Source organism: Neolamprologus brichardi, chromosome 9 (assembly GCF_056152115.1).
Source record: "Neolamprologus brichardi isolate AB-2024 chromosome 9, ASM5615211v1, whole genome shotgun sequence".
NCBI lineage: Eukaryota > Metazoa > Chordata > Actinopteri > Cichliformes > Cichlidae > Neolamprologus > Neolamprologus brichardi.
This window is the reverse complement of record NC_142112.1, coordinates 12,670,500-12,695,889: the sequence shown is the minus strand read 5'-3', so window position 1 is coordinate 12,695,889 and position 25,390 is coordinate 12,670,500. Positions and strand designations below refer to the sequence as shown.

General features: G+C 41.4%; 1 protein-coding gene across 1 annotated transcript in view; it reads left to right on the top strand.

Moving 5' to 3' along the window:
* LOC102796224 (partitioning defective 3 homolog) overlaps positions 1–25,390 on the top strand; it is a 381,329-nt gene that overhangs the window by 226,697 nt on the left and 129,242 nt on the right. The window contains exons 16-17 of the mRNA XM_087845929.1: positions 7,770–7,956; positions 20,153–20,301. Of these exons, the coding sequence (XP_087702055.1) occupies positions 7,770–7,956; positions 20,153–20,301 (336 nt within the window). The remainder of the gene's footprint in view (positions 1–7,769; positions 7,957–20,152; positions 20,302–25,390) is intronic.

Sequence of the window (25,390 nt, the reverse complement as noted above, 5' to 3'; positions counted from 1 at the left end):
GTGGTAAGTGGCGACAATTATGAGGGTGAAGGAAGTTTTACTTTTAGAAACACTTGTGCATATCAGCAGTGTTGCATTTAAAGTATAATTTGTGTGATATTGTGGGAAAGGGAGACTCTAATCATACAAAGTACCACACAGTAACTCTAATTTGTGTATAAAGTACAAACTAATGTTATAAACCAACCCGTTACAAATGAATCAAGTGAAAGTACTTTTTTTTTCTCTTTAACATGCTGCTTCTGGATATTGAGCTACTCTGGCTGCTGTTTGTGTGAAAAAATATCGATGTGATTATGATGCTGTTCCCTGAAATGCCATCTGCAGGCTAAATAAAAGCCTTGGATGTGAGTGCTGTTCTTCATTCAACACCATCGATGGCTTGACCTCTAGAAAGGAAAAACCTTTTAGTTGCTTCGTGGTAATACGTCGCAGAGTGGTGGTCAGACGATGTATTGAAGACAGTCTTTGCACGTAGCAATGACTTCCATAAATTGATGTTTTAGCATTAAGCTGTCATCACCTTAGTTTTCCAAGCATACGTGTATAATAGACACACTTTTTCCAGTATGTGGTAATAGGGACCTTCAGCCAGAATTGACTGGATGTTAAAGGTTCTGTTCTTGTGTCCATGGGAAGCATTGATCATCTCCATGTGTCTCTATAAGTCTCACACTTTAGTAGCTGCTCTTCATATACCAGACGTCTTGATGCCGTGTTTCCCTACAGGGAAGAGATTGTCATAAAGGCAATCTACTAAATGCGCTGATCAATAGCATTAATGAAGGAATCCCTTGTGGAACATGGTGGAACACTGCTGAAAAACGGCACCGATGTCCCTTGGTGTACATAAAGGCTTTCGGCTTCTGCTGGTATGTACTTATGGTGATTACCTGCTGCTATCCGTGTATGGGTCTGATAGCTGTGACAGCATGGATCAACTAATGACCTCTCCTGCATCCACATCAATAGGCCAAAGTGTCATAGAAGGAGGAAAAGGAGGAGGGAGAACATAGAGGAAAAGAAAGCGTGAGAGTGCGCGATGGGACAGAGATGGAGGAAATCGAGCAGGAGAGGGAAGATGGAGTGAGGCTATTAGTGTGACCTCTCACCTCACAGCTCAATGTTTCAACAGGTAATGCTTGGTCAGAGGGCAGAAAGAAGAGAAGAGCGATACTCTGATCTATTCGGATGGATGCAGCCAGGTGGCCTCTGGAGCCAGAGAGCTCATCCGTCTTCGTCCGCACGCTCTGCTAGAGGGAGCAAGAACGTCTTTGCTTCAGTATTATGGCATCGGTATCAACTCATAGGAATTTCAGAAACATGTGCAGAGAGATTGGTCGTGGCTTTAGCAATGTAAAAGTGAATATGCAAACTGTTTAATTACCTTTCACTTTGGAGGTTATGTTTCTGGTAGCGTGTGCATGCATCTCAACGTTCTGTCTGTAAACAAGATAGCTCGGCGGGGGTGTAGAGTGGGGTCATGTTTAATAATGCTTTAAATTTTGGCTTACATCCACCAAGGCCTGCAAGGTCAACTTAATTATTTATTGGTCAGAAATTGACAAAAATCCTTAAAACTATGATTTTTGCAAGTGTGGTGTATATTGTGAGCACGCAGAAGGTAGTGTACAAAGACTTAAAAAGTGATAATAATGTTATATAGAGCTGTTTACTGCTAATGTTTGTTTTGACAACATATAGGGAACGATACATCAGGATTTTAAATGTCACATTACTTCAGACCTCTGACATTTTCTTCAAGGTTAAATAAGGTCAAACTCTCATAAAATGTATTTTATCTTTAAAACTACTAGCATTTAGTAAATGATACTGGATACTGACCACATCTGACATCTGACCTCTGACCTAACCTTTACGTTTCTCTGCCTTTCTTTCCGGTTGACCCCAAAATGTGTTATATCTTTATAAAAAGAATGAGAATGAGCTGCCTAGTTCATTAGAAATCTACAGTCATAATAATAAACAATGAACTCAAGTTATTCATATCCAATTATTTCCAAATCAGTGGCTATTATCCATGACCTACTCCTACATAATGTTGCATAATAAAAGTAAACATCTGTCATGCTGCCCTTTTCTGATTTTTCTGCATGACAAATTTCTTAAAGTACATTTAAAATTGAATTAATACAAAATACAACACTGTTCCCTAAAAAAATACCAGAATGTGAGCTGCCTTGGCTGAGGCAACACTGAAAAGTCATTTTCTAACATTACAATTAACAGCCAGGGTGAGCATGTTGGACTTCAATAGGTTTCAGCGATCCTGTTAATCCTTCACAATGCACTATTCTTGCTAGATGGCAAACCACACCAAACGAGCTGATTCATTTTTAGCAGAACAGAAGATGTAATGAGAGGGGTCCCAGGGTGTTGTCGTCCTCTGTGAACCTGCTTCTGTCAGTGTGACTCACATGATCTTTAATCACAGTGTGAGAAAGGTCATGGTGACATCATCGTATTGCCACAGGTCTCTTTCCTTAACCCCAAAGATGGTAAGCATCTATGTAACAATTACCTAATAGCCCCTTTGTAAAACATTATCCTGCTGTGAACAATTACTCATTATCAGAGTAAAAATAGTCCCTTCACGACTCAGCATATGTATTTCTCAGATAAGTGTGTTGAAGTCCAGATAACTGCATGAAAAATTCCAGAGTTTCAGTCGTTTTTTTCTTTTTTACGTCATCACCTCAGGGAGCTTTATAGGGCTGCACAATTAATCGTTAGGAAATCGCGATCTCATTTCCAAACGACAACGATTTAAAAAAAAAAAAAAGACGACGACGATTGTACCGCATTTTGATCCGGGACGTAATCTGCATGAAAACAAGCGCTCACTCTTCCTGCTCAACAAATGACAAGGGCGGAGCCTTTTACCACGTGATACAGAAGCTGTGATGCTAAAATTAGCAGGGAAAAAACAACGGAGAGCACGTCAGGGATGACGAGAAAGTGACTGGAGAAAATCCGTCCCGGTCAACCACCCAAACATCCCCATATGGAAAAGATATATATAAATCTTATAAAGTTTGCATCTGTCTTGTGTGAAATTTGTATGAAAAGCATACAAGAGTAAAAACAGATATAAGATCCCTTGAAAAATTATATAATGAAACTTGTATGTTTTGTATACTTACTAAAACAATATATGAAAGTAATGAGAAAGTGGCCACTTTCATGAGTTAAGTCATATAAGTTTTTACTATTTCTTTTCCATATGGGTCAATAATGGGAACCTTATACAGCGCTTCCCTATACCCGTCGAACTCCCGCAGACACAAAGAAATTACGGAGGCTATTACTTATCACCTGACCAAAGATATGGCTCCCATCAACACTGTGCAAAACGAGAGATTTAGGAAAATGATCAACACCCTAGACAAACGCTACGCAGTGCCGTCCCGCAACTATTTTTCTATTGTTGCACTACCTGCTCTATACACGCAGTGTCGAGCAACGGTGGAGACTTTCAATTTCAAGCAGTACAACATTTTGCGGCAACGACAAAATGTGAGACATTTGTTGTTTTTATGTTTATTTATTGTTTTTATGTTCAGTCTCAACTGTTACGAAGTTGATGTGCAGTTAATAAGCGCAATAAATATTTATACTGGAAAAGAAAATCGTGAGAGAATCGTGATCTCAATTCTAAGCAAAAAAATCGTGATTCTCATTTTATGCAAAATCGTGCAGCCCTAGTGCTTTATAATGTAAGGTAGAGACTATACAATAATGCAGAGAAAACCCCAACAATCAAACAACCCCTTGTGAGCAAGCACTTGGCGACAGTAGGAAGGAAAAACTCCCTTTTAACAGGAAGAAACGTCCAGTAGAACAACATTTCAGAAGAGGGGCAGCCTTGTGCTGCGACTGGTTGGGTGTGATGGGAGTAAAACGACGCTCAACAATTACAAAAGAAGGCCTTAAGAATATTCTTGCTCATTATTTCATCAGCACTTGTTTGCATTTAGAATCACTTCTCCATAACAAACAGAAGTGACTTTCAAAATGCCTCCATCACTAGTTAGTCCGAGTTCCAACACACATGACTGTTCACTGTGTCGATCTGGCTGTCTCGTCAGCTACTGTGAGGAGCTGATAAAAGACAATGGTGTTAAAGCAGTGAGTGAGCAGCTCCATCTGAGCCTCGCTGTTCCAAGTTGCTGAAAAGCGTCTGCCTCTATTCCCACTCCGCCCTTTGCACAGCCAAGTTTTATGAACCACAGTGTGATTTAACTCGTATCAACATATTGTTCCCTGTGAGCCATTTTCTCTTTGTCTTCTCCAGCCAACCTTAGTCTCGTCTGTTTCATTGTCCCGCTTAGTCATGTTCGGAGTCAAGTATCATGAGTAGGCGGGCTGTGATTTCCCTCTATGCTGATTATGCTGACAGCTGCAGAAAAGCATTCGCTGCAGTTTCTAATTATTTTTTCACCTTTGAAAGCATCGGCACGGCCCCGGTTTTTCCTGCGCACTCTTCACATGTGCACATAGGCACGGAAGTGGAATAACTGTAACGACTTTTCATCTGCAGTGGTGGTCACTTGTGTCAAGGGGTCCTGACTGGAAATATTTCATGAAGCTGGGAGAAAAGCCTGCAGACTTTCTAATTAAAGCAGTGTCCTCTGGCAAAGTGGACCGTGACACAAGTGTATGTAAGGTGATTCTAGATGGTGTGTCGTCTTAAAGAGAGCATATTGTAAGTTTGAGCAAATGTTCCGTCCGTGTGTGGTGTAAGTGAACATGCACTAAAAGTTTTAAAGTTTTATTTTGGGTGGGGTTTTTTTAGGTTTTTTTTATTTTTTTTTTTATAGAAAGACATAGTTAATACTCTGAGTCTGTTCAGGGTTGCTGCTGCAGTCAAAGTCTCGGTTGCTGATGCAACCGAGAAGCAATTCCGTCTACTTACTAAGGGAATGTAAAGGCGGGCATAAGAAAAGCCCCTGTGGAAACACAACCGCAGGGCATCTTTTATTGACACTGTCGCACTTTTGCTAAACTGACTGTAAAGCATGACATTTGAAATTTTGAAGGGAAAATGACTAAGTAGTGTTGTCATGACAGAAAAGGCTCAGAAAATAAGGTCAGATATGTCCTTAGAATTCTACACGTATATTACTTATACAGATTTACAGTAGCTACATTTAATAGACTGTGCAGATTTTACTTACCTTACTTTCCCTTAAACCTAGACATTACTGAAAGAAACTATCATAATAACTTGAGAAATTACTTCAACCACTTTGATTAATAATCAAAATTCAACTATAAAATAACTGGCATTTTCTCGGTCTGTCTACTGTGAGAATGATACATTTAGCCTAATTGACTTCCTAGACTTATCACTGCCATTACTCCAATACTCCTGATTTACAGTACAGGGGGAATTCAATCACCTGCGGTTCTCTGTCAAGCTGTCTGAGTGAGAAATGGCCTTCATTTCACCTGTACAGTGTTGGTAGCCATCTTAACTGCTTTAGATTAGTAATCTAAAGACAAAAGGACAGTAGAATCGGCTAACAGATACAAAAGTATGGTCATGTGAAAAAGAAGGTTTCACATGACTTTGCAGTCAAGGGTGTAGTTAGTAAAAAACTATGTAGCTCTATAAAAGCAGCCTTTGTAAGGAGCATTCAGTTTGCTGGTATGGAGCACTCAGATGCGTCTTAACACAATGCCACAATCTTCCCAGGAGTGTACATCCATGTAAATCCCCCCCCAAGGTTTGACTGTGACTCTGCAGGTCTCAGTTAGAATGTTAAATATTAAAGTTTAAGTTGGTAGATTAGAAAATGACTGAACAAGTGTGGCTCGTTTGGAAGTGTTCCCCCTTATCTTTTAAGAACAGCAGCAGCAGAGTTGTTTGTTATGTAGTGTTACAACACAGCACAGTGCAAACACTTCATACCACCTCTGAAGGACAGTGATGGTCATGACTTGGGATTGTCTTGGAGCTACAGGACCTGGCCATCTTGCTGTCTTCAAGTTGACCGTGAAGTCCTCTGAGACAAATGTTAGGCCAGCTGTTGGCTAAAGTTTGGCTGAAAATAGTTCATGCAACAGAACAAACACAGCAGCAAATCCACATCAGAATAGCTAAAGACGAATCAAAGTTGCAACAAGCCAGAGTCCTGACCTGAAACTGACTGAAATGCTGTGGCCAGACCTTAAAAGAGCCCATTTAAGATTTCCCACAAACCCCATGAAATGAAACAACACTTTTTTAAAGAGCACTCCATGATTCCTCCGCAACGACACAAGACACTGAAAGCTGTACAGAAAACAATTACTTCAAGTTAAAGCTGTTAAAGCTGCAGTTACCAAACCTGACAGTTTCTTTTAATCACCACTTGAGCCTTGCTACACAAGCAAGTCAGTCCCCATAGACTTTCAAAGTAAAATGTCAGCCTTCACAGCAATATGGTGGTACTACAAAAACTCTTTGGCCTCCGTAGATAATTTCCCAGTTATAAGAACTGTACGACGGAAACGTTTTTTGGTGTTGTTTTGTGCTTCACTGGTTGGGATTGGACAAATCTCCTCTGTCACACGTCAACATGGCAAATCACCTAAAAAAACGCACCTTTCCACATTGATTTTTGTTGGACTTTCATTGGCGCTGCGAGTGCTGTATAAGCGTGCCTTTATTTCTGTCCTCTCCCACGCAGCTCTGTTTTGTTTCTTTGTTTTTTTTTTCTTCCCTTCTTTTTTTAATCTCCAAGTACCGAAACTAAACTATACCGCTCGCTGCTGCATTGATTGGTGCTGAGATTTACTTCCACGACGTGCATTCATCATTCGTCGGGCCCCAGTGAAATTAAATGACTCTCAGATTCACATTGGGATCCTGCCAGAGTAAATATTGTTGTCTGCTGCTAGTGATTACACACAATTGTTCCTAAGCTATTAAATTTGCAAAATAGCTCCGCGATAATGGAAACAAAAGCAACGACCACAGGAAGTCCAGAATCTCTGAAAGACTTTGTCTAATGGCAAGCAGGTGTGTGGCTGAATTCACATCTCATCACTTGTCTCGCGTTCGGATCGGCCACGAAGAAGTCGTGCGCAGATCGGCTTTCAGAATGAAGCTGCCGCCTCTTCATTGTAATGCCACTTCTCATGCTGTTGAACAACCCTTCTGTTGCCCTTGGCGCTGAGTGCCAGCACATTCCCCATTGACTTTGACTCCTGAGGAGCAGCAAAAGAGCGATTCAAAGAAGTCCTCAGCGGGGAGGGTCAGGCGGGACAGAATACAGATCAGGGAGAGGCCTTTTTCTGCTCGTATTTGTCCTTGGAGGAGAGTGAAGGAGAATAGCTAAAACTACCCGGGTCCAGAACTTTTGCCTGTGACATTAAGAGACTGGATAGACATTAGAGCACTTGTCTTATGAGTCCTCATGGCCACTTAGACTTTCCATGAGTGAACTGTGCTATCATTTAGAAGATGTTTGTTATTTCCATTCAGTACTGCTACTCCAGATAAGAGCAGAAATCCACTAGTTTTGCAAAATAACGTCCTCAGCATGATCTGTTTGCAATGTCATGCTGTTAATTAGGAACGCAAGATAAAATTATATTTACACAAATATGTCTGCACATGGGGTGTGTGCATTTTTTTAAAAAAAAAAGTTTAATAAATGGGTTTTGACGCAGTTTTGTATTTTATAATTGAAATGAAGCTCAAATGTACGCGGTCACACTCCATTTGCTAATCAGTCTCTCCTCGTCCTGGTTTTTCTCAGGTCGCTTCCAGCTCTCTCCGACTGTGAACATGCCACAGGACGACATAGTAATGATCGAAGACGACAGGCCACCCCTGCTCCCTTCCCACCTGTCCGACCAGTCGTCGTCCAGCTCCCATGATGACATGGGTTTTGTGGGAGAAAACCCAGTTCCCTGGATTCATGAGCTGCCCGGACAGAATGAATGGTAAGCTGCAGGTTGTTCTCACTTTGTGGGAGAGTCGGCTGAATTATTTATGGCTTGATGGACTTCAGACGGCTCCATGTGTGGGAGAGAGTAGGACAGAGTTTATATGAGGTGTAGGCTGGCTAGTTTGTTAGCACAGCCAAAGTCTCCACCGCTGAGGTGGGAGATTATGTTTACCCAGAACTGGTCCAGGAAAGAAGAGCATCACAGTTTTTGGATTGAAGATTTTGCAGAATGTCATACCAGTTAATTATGATTATTTATTTATTTTTTGACCGAATGTGCATGCATTTTCAGCTATTGCAAACTATTTCCCACATTTATTAGATATTGTAATGGGTTTTCCTTAGTAGAAATTGGTAAACGGGACAGTCTTACTGCCGTAACGAACCAGGAAATAAAGTTTTCATATCGTACACCAAGTTCACTGTGGGACAGTAATGACATTCTGCTTTAGGGCTCTGCTTGGAATCCTAAAATATGAGTCTGGGTATAGGTGTGTGTGTGTGTGTGTGTGTGTGTGTGTGTGTGTGTGAGAGAGAGAGAGAGAGAGAGAGAGAGAGACTGTAATGGAATCAGCAGCAGTAGTCACACAGCAACACTCTTGGGGACCCATATTCTTCTTCCAGCACTCCAACCCTCACCACCTGTGGGATTTTGGCACCCCGCTCAGTCTGCAGCCCGACTGGTGCCACCCTCCTGACATATTTCGGCATGTAAATGAGACTTGGATTCTTCAACATTTTCAGAACAACAAGCTCTTAAAGAGTTTAGCTAGATAAGAAGAGGAACCAGTAGACACAAAGGAAAGAAAAGGGGTGAGGGTGTGGAAAAAGGAAAGGCATTTCAACCCTTATATCTGCTTTAAAATAGCTGATAGTTACTCTAAAATTTCCTGACATTTCCTGAATTGATTGCATTGTTCAGCTACCGGAAATGTATTTCCAAGACATCCAATCATCTTGTAATTCTTGTCTGAATGACAGAGACAAAAGAAATCAGCAACTGCATTTCCACTCACCACTCATTGTTTCTAATTCTTGCGTTCTTTCTTTGTTGTTGTTGGTGTGGTGTTGTTTTTTTGTGATGATTGGCTGTTTGAGGTCACATGGATGGATGCAGCAAGTGGCTTGAAGATGATGTTTTTGGCTGCCACAGATAGAGATGCTCTGTCTGTTTCTCTCCTTTTTTATTATTATTATTTTTATATCGTTTTCCCTGGAGACTCTCTACCCTCTCACTCTTCTTTTTCTCTCTCTCTGTCTCATTCATTATAAATGACTGGATTTGCTCAGCATGCCTGCCGTGCACGTGATGTCAGAGGTTTGTCATAGTGGATTAGGTCCACAGCGCATGGCTGAAATGCACTCAGGTTTCCTCACACGCTCCCCGTCTATAAACTCACACAAATGCACAACCGCACGCACGCACACGCACATCCATGATGTAAGCCCAAAAGGCAGGAGTGCGCTATATAGCACTGCCTAGGGTTATTCTGAATAATTCATGTCTCTCTCTCACACACACACACACAAACACACATCATGCACACATTTTTTTTATGCAAATGCTTACAGCTGCTTAAACGCATCAAGTGTGTATCATCATTCTGACTGACTTACACCCTTTCTCATTTCCCTTTTCAAGTGCCCCCAATATCCCACCAAACACACACGCACACACTTATACACAGAGTTAACAGGCGTATTGAGCCAGCAGGGGATGTGGGTCAGCCAGACTCCAATGTACCGGAACTGTTACTTTTTAATTAAGCTCTGCACCAGTGCTGCCAGGGGTCTATATGCACTGAATATGTATTGTAGAGAGCTGTGAAAGTCTCACCTTTGGCTTCCAGTATTATTCAGCCTTCCATCGTCATGGGAGATGCCTTGCCAAGGCCATACACCTACAGTGAATGCACAAAGTGCAAAAAAGGCTGGTTGGCTGATAAAATCATTGTAATTCACGACCTTTCTGTTATTGGTCTTCACTTTTTTCACTTACTGGAATTGAACAAATTCACATTTGGTGTTTTCTGCTATTTAACTCCCTTTATTCATTTGTTGTTGTTGTTTTTAATCACTTTCACTCTATGCGACTCTGTTCACACACACTAATACATACCAGCTGCTTTGTGAGATTCATTCAAGCTTAGTTTATCTATCAGTCGTTTCTGTTGCTGATTTCAGCCTCTAGGATTTTATAAAAGTACATTTTCAGCTTTCAGTTCAATTCAGTTGTATACATGTTGTCTACATAGCACCCCGACAATCAGACGGCCCCCTTATAAACAAGCATTTGGCGACCATGGGAAGGCAGAACCCTTTTAAGAGGAAGAAACCTCCGGCGTAACCAGAGGCAGGGCTGTGGCCCTCCAGATAAATGGTTGGTCATTAAGGAAGATTCTGATAGGGTTTCCGAAAGAGAGTCAGGCGCAGGCCAGGGTATTCCTTTAAGCGAAGAACAGTGCGTTTATTCACAGTGAACACAATCACCAAGTGGCTATATACAACGTGCAGGGGAAACGGGTCCGGGTCGCCAGGGTCCGTGGGAAACAGGGTTAGGGGAAAAGGTGCTCCACACTTTCTGTACAACAGCTCCTCCTCAGTCACTCCTCTCAGAATCCGGTTCCAAAAACGATCTAAACACAAAAGGTCGGGTTAGCGGGATAATAACAAAGGGCTTTCAAGATACAGGTTGGCAGATACACAAGTTGGACTGACGCTGATAGCTCAACGATCCAGCGAAGACTAGTGCAGACTCGCCATCTTAAGTAGTGCAGTAATCAGCTGGGATCAGCGGCCGGTGCGGTGATGAGAGCAGGTGTGTGGGCCAGCAGCGGGAGCCCGCAATGAGCGTCGCCGCGGCGAGAGAGAGAGAGAGAGAGCAAACAACCACAAACATATTGCCTAATAGAGGGTCGACCAGCGGGGCACAGGGACCATGACAGATACCCCATCTCATATATATTGTGATGAAATATTAGAACAACCTGTTATTTTTTTTATTCTTAAAATCACTTGCTACTATATCCCCATGGTGCATGTTTTGAGTATGTGTGCTTGTCTTTGTTCATATTTTACTGAGTGAAAACGTAAGCCTGTGTTTCCCTCCCTTCATACTTAGTGCTCCCTCAGCATTTCATCACTTTTACAGGCCTGAAATGAACATAAAATGAGTTGTAAATATTACAACTCTGCGTTTGTAGATCTTAAAATGGTAATGCACAAAGAGCCAAGCTTTTATGTGTTGTTGCTGTATTACAGACCGTTTTATTGCTATGATTGTTACTACTGGCAGTGACGTGTTGCGCTTAGTCAAACTAGATTGGGACTTGAAGTCAGTCACTAGATAAAGTCTGCCCCAAAGTCTAGATAATCTACTGTAAAAGGTCCTTAGAGATGCACTTGACTGAAGCTGCAGCCAGCTGTAGAGATCGGTGTTTGCATTGTTTAAGTCCAAGATGTCAGTGAGCAGGGTTAAAGAGTGTGTGAGCATGATTCAAAGAGCTGATGGAAGCCAGCACGTCTGTCAGGTTCCACTGGGTAAACAAGCGGTTGTAAATTATTACTTTGAATATCTGTGGTCCTGACCTGAAGCAATAACTCCCTAAGCTGTGCCTCCTCCTTCCTTCATTAGTTTGAATCCAAAGCCAAACAGGAAAGGCCATGTCCAAATGATTTACAGCACAACAGATACAAAGAGAGGTTTGATATTACAGCTTTGCACAATTATTTGGATCAGTGCAAAGATGAAAGGTTTTTTTTCTTCTAAACATGGAACAGTGTCAGAGGAATTTAAAAAAAGAAAATGTATTTTAACATCAGGCTCTTTTAAAGATGCAAATGAATGTTTCTAGTTTCCACCTGGTTTTCATCCCACAAGTTGACAAAGTGCAGTTGCAGGGTGTGTCTGTAAAAAACGGTCCACTTCTAGTTGTTTTTAAGGGCGCCTTTATACTCCAAATAATGAGCTTGTTGTTGTATAATCTCAAGAACTCTGAAATAAGGCATCCAAATTTGCAGATTTTAAGATGTTTTCTTACTGAAGACACTTTTCAGTCAGTTTCAAAACTAACTGCTTTCTAAAGTGGCCCTGAAAGGTCAAAGGTCACTGCAGCAAAGCCCTAGCAAATAGAAGAAATGCTGCAAAAGCTCACAAAAACCCCCAAAAGTGAAAAACCTTCCGGAGAGACAATAATGTGACGGAACAGCTAACAGTAGGGGACAAGCTAACAGCTAAACGGCTAATAGCAACATGCATCTACAGTATTACATGACCCATGTGATTAAAACACACATTGCCTGCATCTTTTTCTCCCTCACAGCACAGATGAATCCTCTGCTTCTTTTAAGTCTTAGTGCAATCCTTCGCATGTTTTGGTTTCTATCTTTTCGGAAGCTGTTCCCTAAAAACACTGCAAGATTTTTTTGTTACTTCCTTTGTGTTTCATTCAGTTTCTGTTGTGTTTTATGTGCTTTTGCAGTGTTTTTCTTTGTTGCTGGTGTTTTCTTATGTTGCATTGTATTTGACCTCTTAGGGCCACCGTAGCTTAGAGACAATCACAAAGTTTTACTTCTACCTTTGATTCTGTCTGCTCAGCACCATGGGCTACATCTGTGTAAATCTGTATAAATACTGCTCCTTCACAGTAATCCTTCCCTTCGGTCCTTCGTGAAATCCTCACTGAGGATGCATTCAGCTGCGTCCTTCAGAAGCAAAAGTACCAGTTCTTAAAAGTACTCACATGTTCATATTGCAGTGTAGCATGGGAAGAAATCAAAATAAAAGACTGTGCTTGGGAGAAGACAAGTGCTCAAATCATCTTCTTGAAGACGTGTCTCTGTGAGAGAATGCAAATTTCTCTCCTCCTAACAATAAAAGCTTCCTGTTTCCACAGTGATTTGGTTTTTAGTTATTTAGCTCCTCATTAACCCACCTCTACTTCTCACACTAAATGTAACTGACTCTAATAATAAATCAAAGTATTATAAAGTATTCATGACAAGTATTCAACTTATCATGAGATGAAATGTAACAGGTGGCAAAAGTAATGCTTGTAACAGCTTATCAACACTTTTGCCTTTAATTACAAGATAATATAGTATATACTGCATTTTATGTTCATGATATAATATAAGCAGAAATTTTCCCCATAAAGGCCGTTGTGTGTTAAATGCCCAACTTTGAAAGACAACCATTTTTACACGGTAATACGGTGTTTTGGTCTCTGTGGCTAGTTCCTCTTGGATACCCTGTAACTGGGTTCAGTTCTGCTACTTTAAACTGTTGAACTGTAACCCTTGACAGTGTTTACAGTTTAAGAGCTGTTATAATATTATAATTACCTGGGAAAAAATATGACCAACTGTTTGCTATAGTTTGTCCAAGAAGTTCATTCAGCAGTTTTTACCACTCGACCTCAAAGGCTTGGGGTGTTGTCATCACCCCGGCAGGTGGGTGGCTAGGTGGGCGATGTGGACGCCAAAATTCATGAATATGATAACTCGAGAACCTAAGTGATGTATGATTTTCAAAGTGACACCACAATTGCATCTCCTTGCATCTTTTTTATTTGAATACCGGTGATATTACACATTATAAGGTCAAAGGTCAAATTTTCTGAACATCTTGCGAACACCAGCAAAAGTCACGTAGGATTTTCAAATTTATAGGTGTACTTACTAAGAGCTACTAAGTGGTGGCACTGGCAGCCAACAGTTTTTTGCAATTGAAATCTTAGCATTTAAATTTGTGTGTTACTAATAATCTGATATCTCTGTCTCTTCATTGCCCCCATTAAACCTTCTTATCTAAATAACATAATTTTGTCTCATTTCTGTGCCCAGATGCCAGTAAAGATTCAAAATAAAGCTACTGGAGTTCAAAAACTAATGACTGATGTTACAGTGCCTACGTCCGTTTTCTATATACAACTTGGAATTAAATATTATTAAATAAATATTAATATATATATATATATATATATATATATATATATATATATATATATATATATATATATATATATATATATATATATATATATATATTAAACCCTGGGTTTCATGGAACACCAATTTGTGGGGTTACCTGCCACTACAAGTTATTTTAAAATAATAATAACTAGTATCAAAGATGCAGACTTATTCAAAATTACCCGTCATTTTCTCACTTGGACCGTTAGGGGCACTGTCACAACACTAATCCACACAAGACTACCGTGTCTGCCCTCGTCCTGCTTTGGACCTCAGCCTGGGTAAGGCTGACAGAGTGGAAGATGGGTGTCAATTCTCATTAAGCGGAGAGAGAAGAGAAACGGACAGCAAGAGCGACGGAGAGGAAGCATGAGAGAGAGAGAGAGACAACTAGACTGTGTCCTTCTCTGTCTTTGTGAGATGTCACAGGTGGAAACATCATTTCCCAGGCAGCTCCGAAACACTCTGTCAAGCAGCAAGGATGGAGAAGGACTCCAGACAAGCGTACCCACACATCCATTTTTCACACCCGCAAATACACACAGCCGTGCCGGTGCTCTCAGTCTCACGAGTGTTTAGATACACATTGGCTGGTAAACAATTTCGCAAATTAACATATAAAGTGGAAACGGTTCGCGCGGACACGAACAAACAAACTTTGCAGGCGGACTGCCTACTTCGGTTGACTCCCTAATAGTCTCTGTCATCAGCAGTGTAACTAAGGATCACAAGTGCTCTGTTAAGCACATGTTTTTCCCATCAAACTATCAGCATAACTACATATAAATGCAAACAGCCCTGCAGCACAGGCGTGGATGCATTCACACACAATTTCACTAATCTCAAATTTCCATTTAAGTTGGTAGTGACTTAAAGGCCAGACGGCTCACACACTCACACAGCTTCACAGCATATTTGGACCTTTTTTTCCTTAAATGCTATCATTCCCTTCTAGATTTATGAATACGGTGAATATGTCTCATTTCTGTGCCCTCCCTTCACCGACTTCCTGCATCGCACACTCTGTGTCTGCGTGCGACCTGCTCTGTGTCACTGTGACAGGAGTGCAGCTAACCTAGCCTGCGCGCACACCAAAATATATCTTTGCCCGGTCCTCGTCTGTCGTCGTCGCGTACGAGCAGACCGGAGCAGTCCATCTAGCCAAACTCAATTAAAAGCTTCGTAAACCAGGCATGGAAAGAATGAGAGGGTCGGCACAGGAGGGAGCAGACGGACAAAGAGGTCTTAATTGATCTTGTTCTCTCTCTCTCTGCCTCTCTCAGCAACTTTATCACAATTAAAAGGGAATTACGGCAAATCGCAGGTGCAGCTGCTCCGCTGTGTGGCACTGATCGAACCGCGCTGTCTTACAGTTTTTATATCCGCGTTTAAAGTCTGATGATTTATGTGTGCAATTAAGCGAGTGAAGCAAAAGCAGCTATATGAGACATCCCTTGTTAAAATCCACTTGCGTTTAAGAAATAAACAAAATCAAAGTAATCTCGTATTTCACCTTTCTTTTCTACTAGCCAGTATTTGGACTGTCTGGTGTCCACTGGTGCACATGCTAGGAAAACAAACCACTGCACCAACTTCTCATGCAGGACTTCATACAGTGATTGAAGGCAGCTCCAAGCTCCCCGACTCAGCTATGCATCCAAGCAGTCAACTGAATCGCCCTCCTCAAACCTCAGAATAACCATTTCAGAAGCACCTTGCTGGGCTTTGCTCTCCACCTCTTGCCCCCTCTCCAAGGCGCTGAAACTAATACAAAGAACCCCACCCGGTCAGACTTAGCTGCACTACGAAGTAGTAGAGACTTAACTCTTTGCGGTCAGTTTAAAACACAAGTGAAAAAGGTTTGAGTAAAAGAAAGAGAGGAAGTTTGAAAAGAAACAGTGTCACCGGGGTAATTGTGAGCGCAGAGGGCTTTTAACACACGCCGCTTAGCAACGAGGCCAATGTGCAGTTTGACACGTTCAACTTCCTGCGAGGAAGTAAGGAGTGATGTAAAATGTAAGTTAAAGCTGTGGATTTGCCTGTGAGCAATCCTCAGCGCTGTTTAATTTTAGATGATGGGAGCACTTTGAATGTGAGGAAGGCAGTAAGTAATGTTCTTACTATAGTGATCATAGCATGTGTATGCATATAATTCTGCATGTACCCTATTGCCCCCATTAACGGATGGACCAAATGAAAATATCGACAGGCAAAAAAACATTCATTATGGATCCCATTATAATTTTTTTGAATTCTGTGACTTGTTTGAGTCACTGCTAAATACAAAATAAAGAATCTGAAAAACCACTAATGTATCATGTAACATCTGTCTAAATACATTCCAGAGACGTAGACTGGCGATGGTCTGAAGAAGGAAGTGTCCCATTCTTTAGATGACCGAATTCATTTTCTAATTGGCCACGCTGTATTTTCCACTTTCAAATCCTGTTTAATTTAATTTAATTTATTTATTAACCTTTATTTAACCAGGAAGATCCCATTGAGATTAAAAACCTCTTTTTCAAGGGAGACCTGGCCAAGATAGGCAGCAGCAGGTGTCTCACAGTTACAGAAATTACTCAAACACAGGCAGCAACAACACACATGCAACAATAAGTGAAAGAATACAAATAAAATAAAATAAAATTCAAATAAAAATAAAAAAGTCAGTTAAAATGACAATCAATCTAATTGAAACAGTTGCATGTTATGGACTTGGCCTCAAGGATTCGTAGTTTAGATTTAAAAGCACTTAATGAAATGAATTCAGTCATTTTCCTTCTGCAGTTTGTTCCAAGCCGAGGGTGCTAAATGGACAAAAGCTCTTTTACCAAGTTCAGTTCGGGCAAATGGAACAGAAAGCAACAAGTAACCACGCGGACGAAGAGAATACCGACCAGCATGTTTCATTACAAGCAGGGAACATATATAAGAAGGCAGCAACCCAAGTATCGCCTTATATATAAAACTGTATAAATGAGAGTTCCTCTGACTTACCAAAGCAGGCCATCCTACCTGAGAGTATAACTCAAGTGGTGAGTCTGAAATTTACGGTTAGTGATGAACCTCAGAGAAGCATGATACACAGATCAACCATTCGAAGACATTAAGCAGAAGCATTCATATATAGAATATCACCATAATCCAGCACAGGCAAGAATGTTGCAGCAACAAGCCGCTTCTTTGTATTAAAAGAGAAACACAACTTATTTTGAAAATAAAATCTTGAATCTTAATATTGAATATCTAAGGTAGCTTTTCCAGTGGGAATGCTGTATGGGTCTCAGCTTCACAGGCTCAACCAGTCAGAGCTGACTAAACTAGAGTTTTGAGCTTAAGAAGCATCTTAAACAAGGACATAGTTTTTGAAAGCCACATCTCATTGATGACCACTCTGGAATTCATACATGTACAGATGAGGACTGATTAGCCTCCCTATGAAAACCTTATTCTTAAAACCATTTCCAAACTGCTCTTCACCAAAACAAGGAGTCTGAAACACAGCTTTGGTTCTTCACCAGGTGGGCCGTATGTCTTAGATCGTTATCGGGTTGGAAGACAAAACGATGACCCAGACCCGGTTTTACTGCTGACTACTTTGATTTCTTTCAAAATCTTCACATATCCGTCTTTCATCATAATTCCTTCTGCCTCGACGAAATTCCCAGTTCCAGACACACTGAAGCGTTCCCCCAGCATAATCCTCCCACCGCCATGTTTCGCTATGGGGACGATGTCAGGCCAGTTTTTCCGGGTTGATAATAATATTGACACTTGTCATTTTTGTTTTTTTTTTTCTGAAATAGTTCTGTTATTATGTGCAAAGATAAATAATTTAGGCTTTCTAAAGAAAACAATGTTTTCATATATATATAATTCACTCACCTACTGCACATAATGTCCTCTTTGTATATATTCAGCTACTGTATATAATGTTCTCTCTCTTTTTGCACAGTCGAGGAGTGTATTAGGACACATTTCACTGCGTGTTGTACTCGTATAACTACGCACGTGACAAATAAAGGATCTTGAATCTTGAAATGCTATGTTGAAAATCCGTGCTCTGTTTAAACAAAAACCCCATTTGGGATCATTTTGAAAAAATAAAATTTCATAAGGGGCAGCTAATAATTTTGTCCCCATCTTTATACTTTCATTAGCAGCTGTAAACCTTTGTGTTAGTTTACAGTGAAAAAAAAAAACATGTTCTGGCGAGAATGACGCGTGAGGTTTTAGATGCTTTAATTGGCTCTGAATAGAGTATATATAAAAAGATGTGAAGTCTACACGCGCCTTCAGGCCAAGATAGTTTAAACCTGTGATGAAGATTCAAACTCAGGAACTGCTTAGCTGCTGGTCATCGCCACCTCTTTAAATAGTTATGGCTTCTGAGACCTGAGGTGCAGGTTCCAACAGCAGGTACCCTTAGCTTAAAAAGCAGTTCAGAGCAGCACAGTTGCCACTTCTCTTCAGGTTACCCTAGATCCACATGCTAGGCATTTAGTCACTGCTCCGTATGTGCCAAAGTAAATCAGAGATGGTGCTAAAATGGGCAGCAGCTTAAACCAACAGCTCTGGCCTCCAGCTAAGTGAATTTACACCACCCGCTCAGCTGCTCCCTCTCAACTTCGCTCTTTCTTTGCGCAGATTTCTCACTATTTTTGCTCCAAAAAAGCTGCGTGCCCTTTTTGTCCCAGCTGCTAGTTTCTTTAATTACTCTCACAAATCTTAGTGTGGTCGTCAGCTCTCTGTACCCGAGCGACGACCCCTGTGTGATTCCCACCTGCTGGTTTCTCACTTTCACCTATGTTGCCTACATTTGCAACTCAGCTCCATAACACAACACCAGTGAGAGTAAATGAAATCTAAATTCAGGCTGAAAATGCATCCTTTCCCGTCTGCGCAGCTTCAGTCACGCTCCGACACATGACATTTGCAGAGACAGAAAAATACAGGCCATGCTCGCCCTTTTTTTTTTCTTTTTTTTTTTTTTTGCGGGGCTCAGAATGATGAGAGGAGGAAAAAGCGAGGGATGATGTATAAATGAATAATACATCTGTGCTGTCATTCTTCTGTTCCTGCTCCACCTCCCTCTCTTCCTGTGTCATCTGGAGATGGTCCTGCGAGACAGTCTGATCTTAGTTGGGATTGTCAGGTACGGTTGATGGTAAAGCAACACATTGACGCCAGCCCCCTCTGCGACACATTGATGCAGCTCTCTTGTTAAGTGGGGTTGACGACCTAAATAAGAATTGTTTACATGGAAACGAGTGCCGGCACGCCTGCGGTTAGCTGATATTCCAAATACCGAGGACTGCTTAAAGTAGCATCTGCTCCAAGACGATACGTTTACAAATATCCACTTCCTCACTACTCCTGAAGTTACATAGTTGCAGTTACGGCTTTCAACTTTGCATAAAAGCTCCACAAATCCAAAGAAATGTGATTATTTGATGAAAATTCTGCTGTTATTTAAACGTTCGCGTACGAGCACCATGTGAAGAAAAGAAATGGCTGCATGTAGCATTTATTCGATTTCACTGATGCTGCATCCCTACCTTCCATCTGCCCTGAAATTGCAAAGCGCTTCTCACCTAATTGTAAATGCACGTCCCCGCATGCAAATGCCAGTGTCCGCCTCTCTCGACCTCCTTTCCCTGCTCCCATCCGATTTTCAATTAAGATCCAGACAAAGATAGAGGATCTCAAACGGAGTGTGCTGCAGTGGGATGGGCCTTGCTGCTGCTCCAGACGTACTGGAGGAGGGCGTTATTTGAGTGGCCGTGACCCCAGAGAACCCTCACCTTACCTGGGGTATTATACGCATCTAGGCCAAGGCCCTGCCTCCCACTTGTGGTTTGTCCTGAACCCACTAAGCATATGTGTAGGTGTCCTTGATGAGGAAAGGCTTTGAAATGAAAGGTGTGTGTGTGTGTGTGTGTGTGTGTGTGCATATTGAATGTCGATGGTCATTATCTGATAGCAAAGGGGTATTTTAGGCTGAGGTCTGGGGTTGTGTGAATATTAATAGGGCGATTTTATTTCTCAGTGTTATCATCAGGATGTCTCCTGGCCATGTCAGTGCAACTTAATGCACTCTGTAGATGACTGAAAAAATATGTCTTCAATATGAATGAAAAGAGTGACTCTACACTTGCCAGTATCTAATACTTCTACCTCTTTTTGTCCCTCTGTCTTTTTTTCCTATCAAACTGTAGTTCGCTCAGTCCGGACGCAGACCCTGGCACTTCATTCCAGAGGGAGGGGTATGGTCGCCAGAGTATGTCGGAAAAGCGCACGAAGCAGTACGAGAATCCTGCACAGCTGGAGATCATCAAGTCTCGCAAGTCCAAGAGCATGGATTTAGGCAAGTGCTAAGCCCGAACCATCACACAAACACACATCTACAGGGAAAAGTTTGACAACTTGGGGAATGGACTACACTTACTGTATTAGCAGTTTCCCTTTTTGCACATCTTCTCTCTCTCACACACACACCAGGGCCAGCAGAGCTGACTTGGATCATGTTTCAAATTTATTGTCTTGCCCATGGACTCTTTGGCAAAAGGACAGGAGAAAGCAGGACTGCTGTGTTCATGTACAGAGGGCCGATTTGTCCATCACCAGAAACCTGTATTTTCCTGAGCCTGTGGCGGTTACCTGTCAGTGTCCTGCTAAATGACAAAATATTATTTCCCTTTCTTTTGCATGAATTAGTCCAACAGCATGGATATCAGTTAGGGATGCACCAATACCACTTTTTTGGAAACGAGTACGAGTACTTGCATTTCAGTACTCGCCGATACCGATTACTTAATAAAAACATGATTTAAATTTGCAGGTAACAGCTTTAGTCCTATAATTTAACAAAAAACAAACAAACAAGGGACTAGTTTGGAATTAAGAACATTTATTTAAAATGAAAAGCATGTTGTATGCAACATATTACAGAATAAATAATTATAAAAAAACAAAATTTAATTTTAAATTTGTTCGTCTGTTTCTCTGTTTAGAAGTCTCACAAGCACAGTCACAGCTGGGATGACATCAGAGGCTAGTGCGTCGCAGCTGCTCACTTTTTTAGTTAGTTCCTCAAAGGGGGCGAGGATGGCAACAGTCGTCTCCATAAGAGCCCATTGGTGAGCGGTGAGATAGTCAGGGAGTTCGTGCTCGGACACATATACGCCCAGCCCTCGCTTTTGCTCATTGAGGGACTGGAGCATGTAATACGTGCTGTTCCAGCGCGTCTGTACGTCCTGCTGCAGTCTCTTTATTGGCTGGTTGAGCTGTCCCTGAATGTCCTCGAGGCGGGAGTAGGCTAAGGCGGAATGTTTAAAATGCCCAACTATTTTCCGTCCCACTGCTATAGCATCAGCTATGCTCCTCTGTGCTAATAACCATGGGTAAATAAGCGTGGGTAAACTCTTTGTACTCGTTGTCGTGTTGGGATTTTGGTGCTTGATTAAATTACTTGTGTTAAATGCGCTACCTTTTGAGCCTCCTCTGGACAATTTCGCTGACCACAATTTGCAGTCCGCCTTTGTTTTCGCATCTTCGTTCACTTTGAAATAGTTCCACACGGCTGACTTGTCTCACCTCACCTTTACTCAGCTCTGAGCTGCAGCCGGGGCCTGGGGGCGGGCACTCGGCGCCTGTGATTAATCCCTTACATGCTGCTCAAACATAGACAGGTCTCAGACCGTGGTATCGGTCCCCGGTATCGGGGACTTTTAACGAGTACGAGTACTTTAGAAAATGTGGTATTGAGGCCGATACCCGATACCAGTATCGGTATCGGTGCATCACTAATGTCAGTATATGCCAGAAAATACTGGTAGCTTAATAGTTAGTGTGCAGATATGATCATACGTTCAATCTTGTCTCTGCAACAAGTTAATGGATTTTTTTCTAAGCCTAATTTCAGGCAGATTACTGATATTACACAAAAGTAAATTCACCTCATGTACTACTTTTTTCTTTTGAGCAAGAAGTGTTTTTCTGGTTTGGCATCCTAAGCTTGGCCGTACAAAGAAAACAATCCTCTACCTTGTGATGACTGCGTGTCTCCTTTCAATTTTTTTTCCACTCAGCGCGGCTAATCTGGAGGTTTGTTTGCAGTAAACAAACCTCCAGATTGTTCATTGTCACTCAGTGCTCCTTTCACCTGCTGGACACCTCAAACACTTGCTGCTCACCTAATCCTGCTTACCTCAGTAAATGCACTTTCAAAAGCAGTAATACACACACACACAGTCACTTCAGTCCTGTCCAGCCACCACCTCTCCTCTTTTGGCCTCCATTCCCCATGGCCCTTTGTCCAGTGGACCAAGGATAAAAACACAAGTGCAAGTGCACAATGCTTAGTGATGGGAGAGCCAGTCAGATGCAGGCCTACACAAACGTGCACTGGGCAAGCACACTCTCAAACAGACAAACTGTATCCAGGGAAGAAGATGGTGTGAACTCCAAGCTTCTCCCGCTGAGACTGAAGCAGACGCTGCCTTCTCTCGGATCACTGACTAATCACAACAGATAACAGCCAACTCTTTTCCACATGGAGCCCAGAGACCTGTAGAAATCTTTGACTCGCCCACAGACTGGTGCAGGTCTGGGCCACTGCACCGAGCTCTGTGGGGTCTAGATCCTTTGTAATACCTTCTGTCCACCATTGAAACTTTTCTACAAACGCAAAGTTTGGGAGAAGAAAACCGTCAGCCATCGGATGGGTTTTTTTCAGCAGTTAGTTGGTAGAGGTGGGAATCACCATACATCCCACGATACGATATTATTGCAATTTTTTAAAAATATTTTGCAATATTCAGATTCTGTACATAAAGGTAAACTTTATCAATATTCATTTTATCTAATATCAAAGTCTCACACTCAGTCTTTCTCTCATTTCAGTTTGATTGTTGACAAACTGAACGGTTTGTATTACAGTCTAGTCCAACTTAACTGAACGCAACCATCTGGTACAATTATAGCTATTCTGAACTATGCAGTTTATGAAAACTATGCAGCCCCTTCAGCAACTGAAGAATTTGAAAGTAAATTGAAACAAAATATAATTTTACATTAAATAAAAAAAAGTTTTAAACTTAATTAAAATAAAACATGTCTTAAATTAAAATAAGTAAACTGTCATGTTTATTGCTGCCAAAAAAAAGTTAAACACATTTGGACAGTGAAGGAATGTTCCAGTCCACAAAAACTTTTTTTGTAACAAAATATCGATTTCTGCTGTCCCTGTATCGATACATTATTAGCAAACAAAATATCACGATACTACACAGTATCGATTTTTCCCCCACCCCTATTAGTTGGCCTGAAATGGTTTCCATTAAGTTCTCAGTGTTTAAAATATAATTGGATATTACTGAGGACAGGAAGTGAGTAGAACGGAAGGGATGCTGAGATAAGGCTTTGATGGTGTTCTCATCATTGCAAATGCACATGTTATCAATGCGTTTAATCAAAAAAGCTTCTTAATTGTTTCGAAGTGGAGTCTTTGCGTGTTTGTTTGTGCATTGGATTAGCTGTAAACTACAGCTTTTCTTTCTTTCTTTCTTTTTTTTAACAAAGATCCTGATTAATGTACTCATAAGACGGCGCCTCACACATTCGAGATAACCAGTGTAATTGATCTTTTACAAATCTCTGTTACTGCTGTATTATTTCTTTATCAAGATCCCTCTGTGTCTGTGCGCGGGCGTGCCTGTGGTTTTTATTACATAAAATTCAAAAAAACAACCCCTCCACCCAAAAAAAAAATCATCCCCTTCCCCTTTCACTGGGCCCAATTGAGTTTGTGAAATATCCAGCTGACAGAAATCCTCGCCAACACAAAATCATAATCCATCAATGAGAATATCACAGTGTTCAGATGGTTCAGGGAAATAACAAACTTATTCCAGTCATAATAACTCTTGTAGCTGACATGGTTTCCCCACAAGAAAAATTCAGTCCTATTTCAGTCAATAGATGAAACACAAGCGCTAGACTTAACGTTCGAAATGAAATACACATGGTTTGTGATTTGGCATGTGCCCAGTCACCGCACTTCCATTTATCTCAGTGGAAGACGCTGCTATGCTATCATGCTTATTCACTGCTATGCTATCATGCTTATTCTTTTTCTGAAATAATTACATGAAAGCCGCCCAATGCAAAAACGACCTCTGGGTATTGTGCGAGTAGATCTGAAAATGAAGTGAGCCAAAGAAAGTAGTGCCAGCGCTCTCCCTTAAGCCGTGCCTTCGCCACACAGCTGGACATTAGAAGTTAGCTCAGCTAGCAGGTGTAAGAATACCGCTCTGCTTTCCCAATAGCGCGCTAATAAAGCTGCTCTCTGCTTTCAAATTACTCAGAGGAATAAAAGAAAAAGTAGTTAACACGCTCAAGAAAGCTATTCCCTACTGACTTACATTTTATTCGGTCACTAGGTATTTTGTCCCTCCTTTTAATCATGTTCCAGCTGCTCCCAAATCTCATCAGCAGATGGATTTCATGACTTTGAAACCCATCATTGTTGAAATATGCTAAACGGGTCGGACACCCTGCAGTTCAATCCCATTTAAATGGGGAATAAAATTGAGTGAGAGAAGAAAAGGGAAGAAAGCGACGTGAGGTGTCGGCGCTGGCAGTGAGACGTTAGCACATGCCGGACACTTTACCTCGTGATGGACGGCTCCTTCATGAAGTGTAAGACCTGCTCCTCTTGCTTTGTGTCTGCGCTTCACTTTCTTATTTCTTTGTGTGCGTTTCATGACGTCGTGTAGACTGCACTAATGTTTGTTTGGTCCTTTTAAGAGTAGCACAGTGCGACAAGAACTTGAGCAGAAATAAGCTCTGTGCCCTGCCGCCGCTAATGAGGGCAACCGATATGATGTTCGGTTCCATCCACGGGTCAGTAATAGAGATCGGAAGAGCAGTCCCACTCTTATTCCATAACTAGCTCATAACCAGCCATTATTGGATTTGTGATCTCAGCCCCCTTCAGATGCATATAACCGAGAGTGCTGTTTGAGCTAATTTCAGTGTGATCAAAAGAGGGTTTTTTTTGGTGCTGAAAGGCAGTTGAATGGCAGTGAATAGAGGCTTGGTAACTAATTTGGGAACCTGTGCCATTGTGCTCGTTCTGCAGTGCAAATGACTGAAGAAAACACTCATTACTCCATGAGATGTGAAGGGCTGCATGGAGCCTGGCAATGCAGTAGCATTTGCAATAGAAAGATGTTCATTGGCAGGTTGGCCTCTTCAGCTTCTGCAATTGATCCATCACAGCCAGGTTGGTTTGAATGAGGCTGAATAAAACAGAGTGCAATCACTCCGTTAAACTGACACAGGATGAAATGATGACTGAATCTTGACCACTAATTAGCATAGCTGTTGTTTTTAGGGAGTTTTTGAACAAAACAAGAATCTAATGTGTGCCTAAACTGGGTATTTCAGTGTAT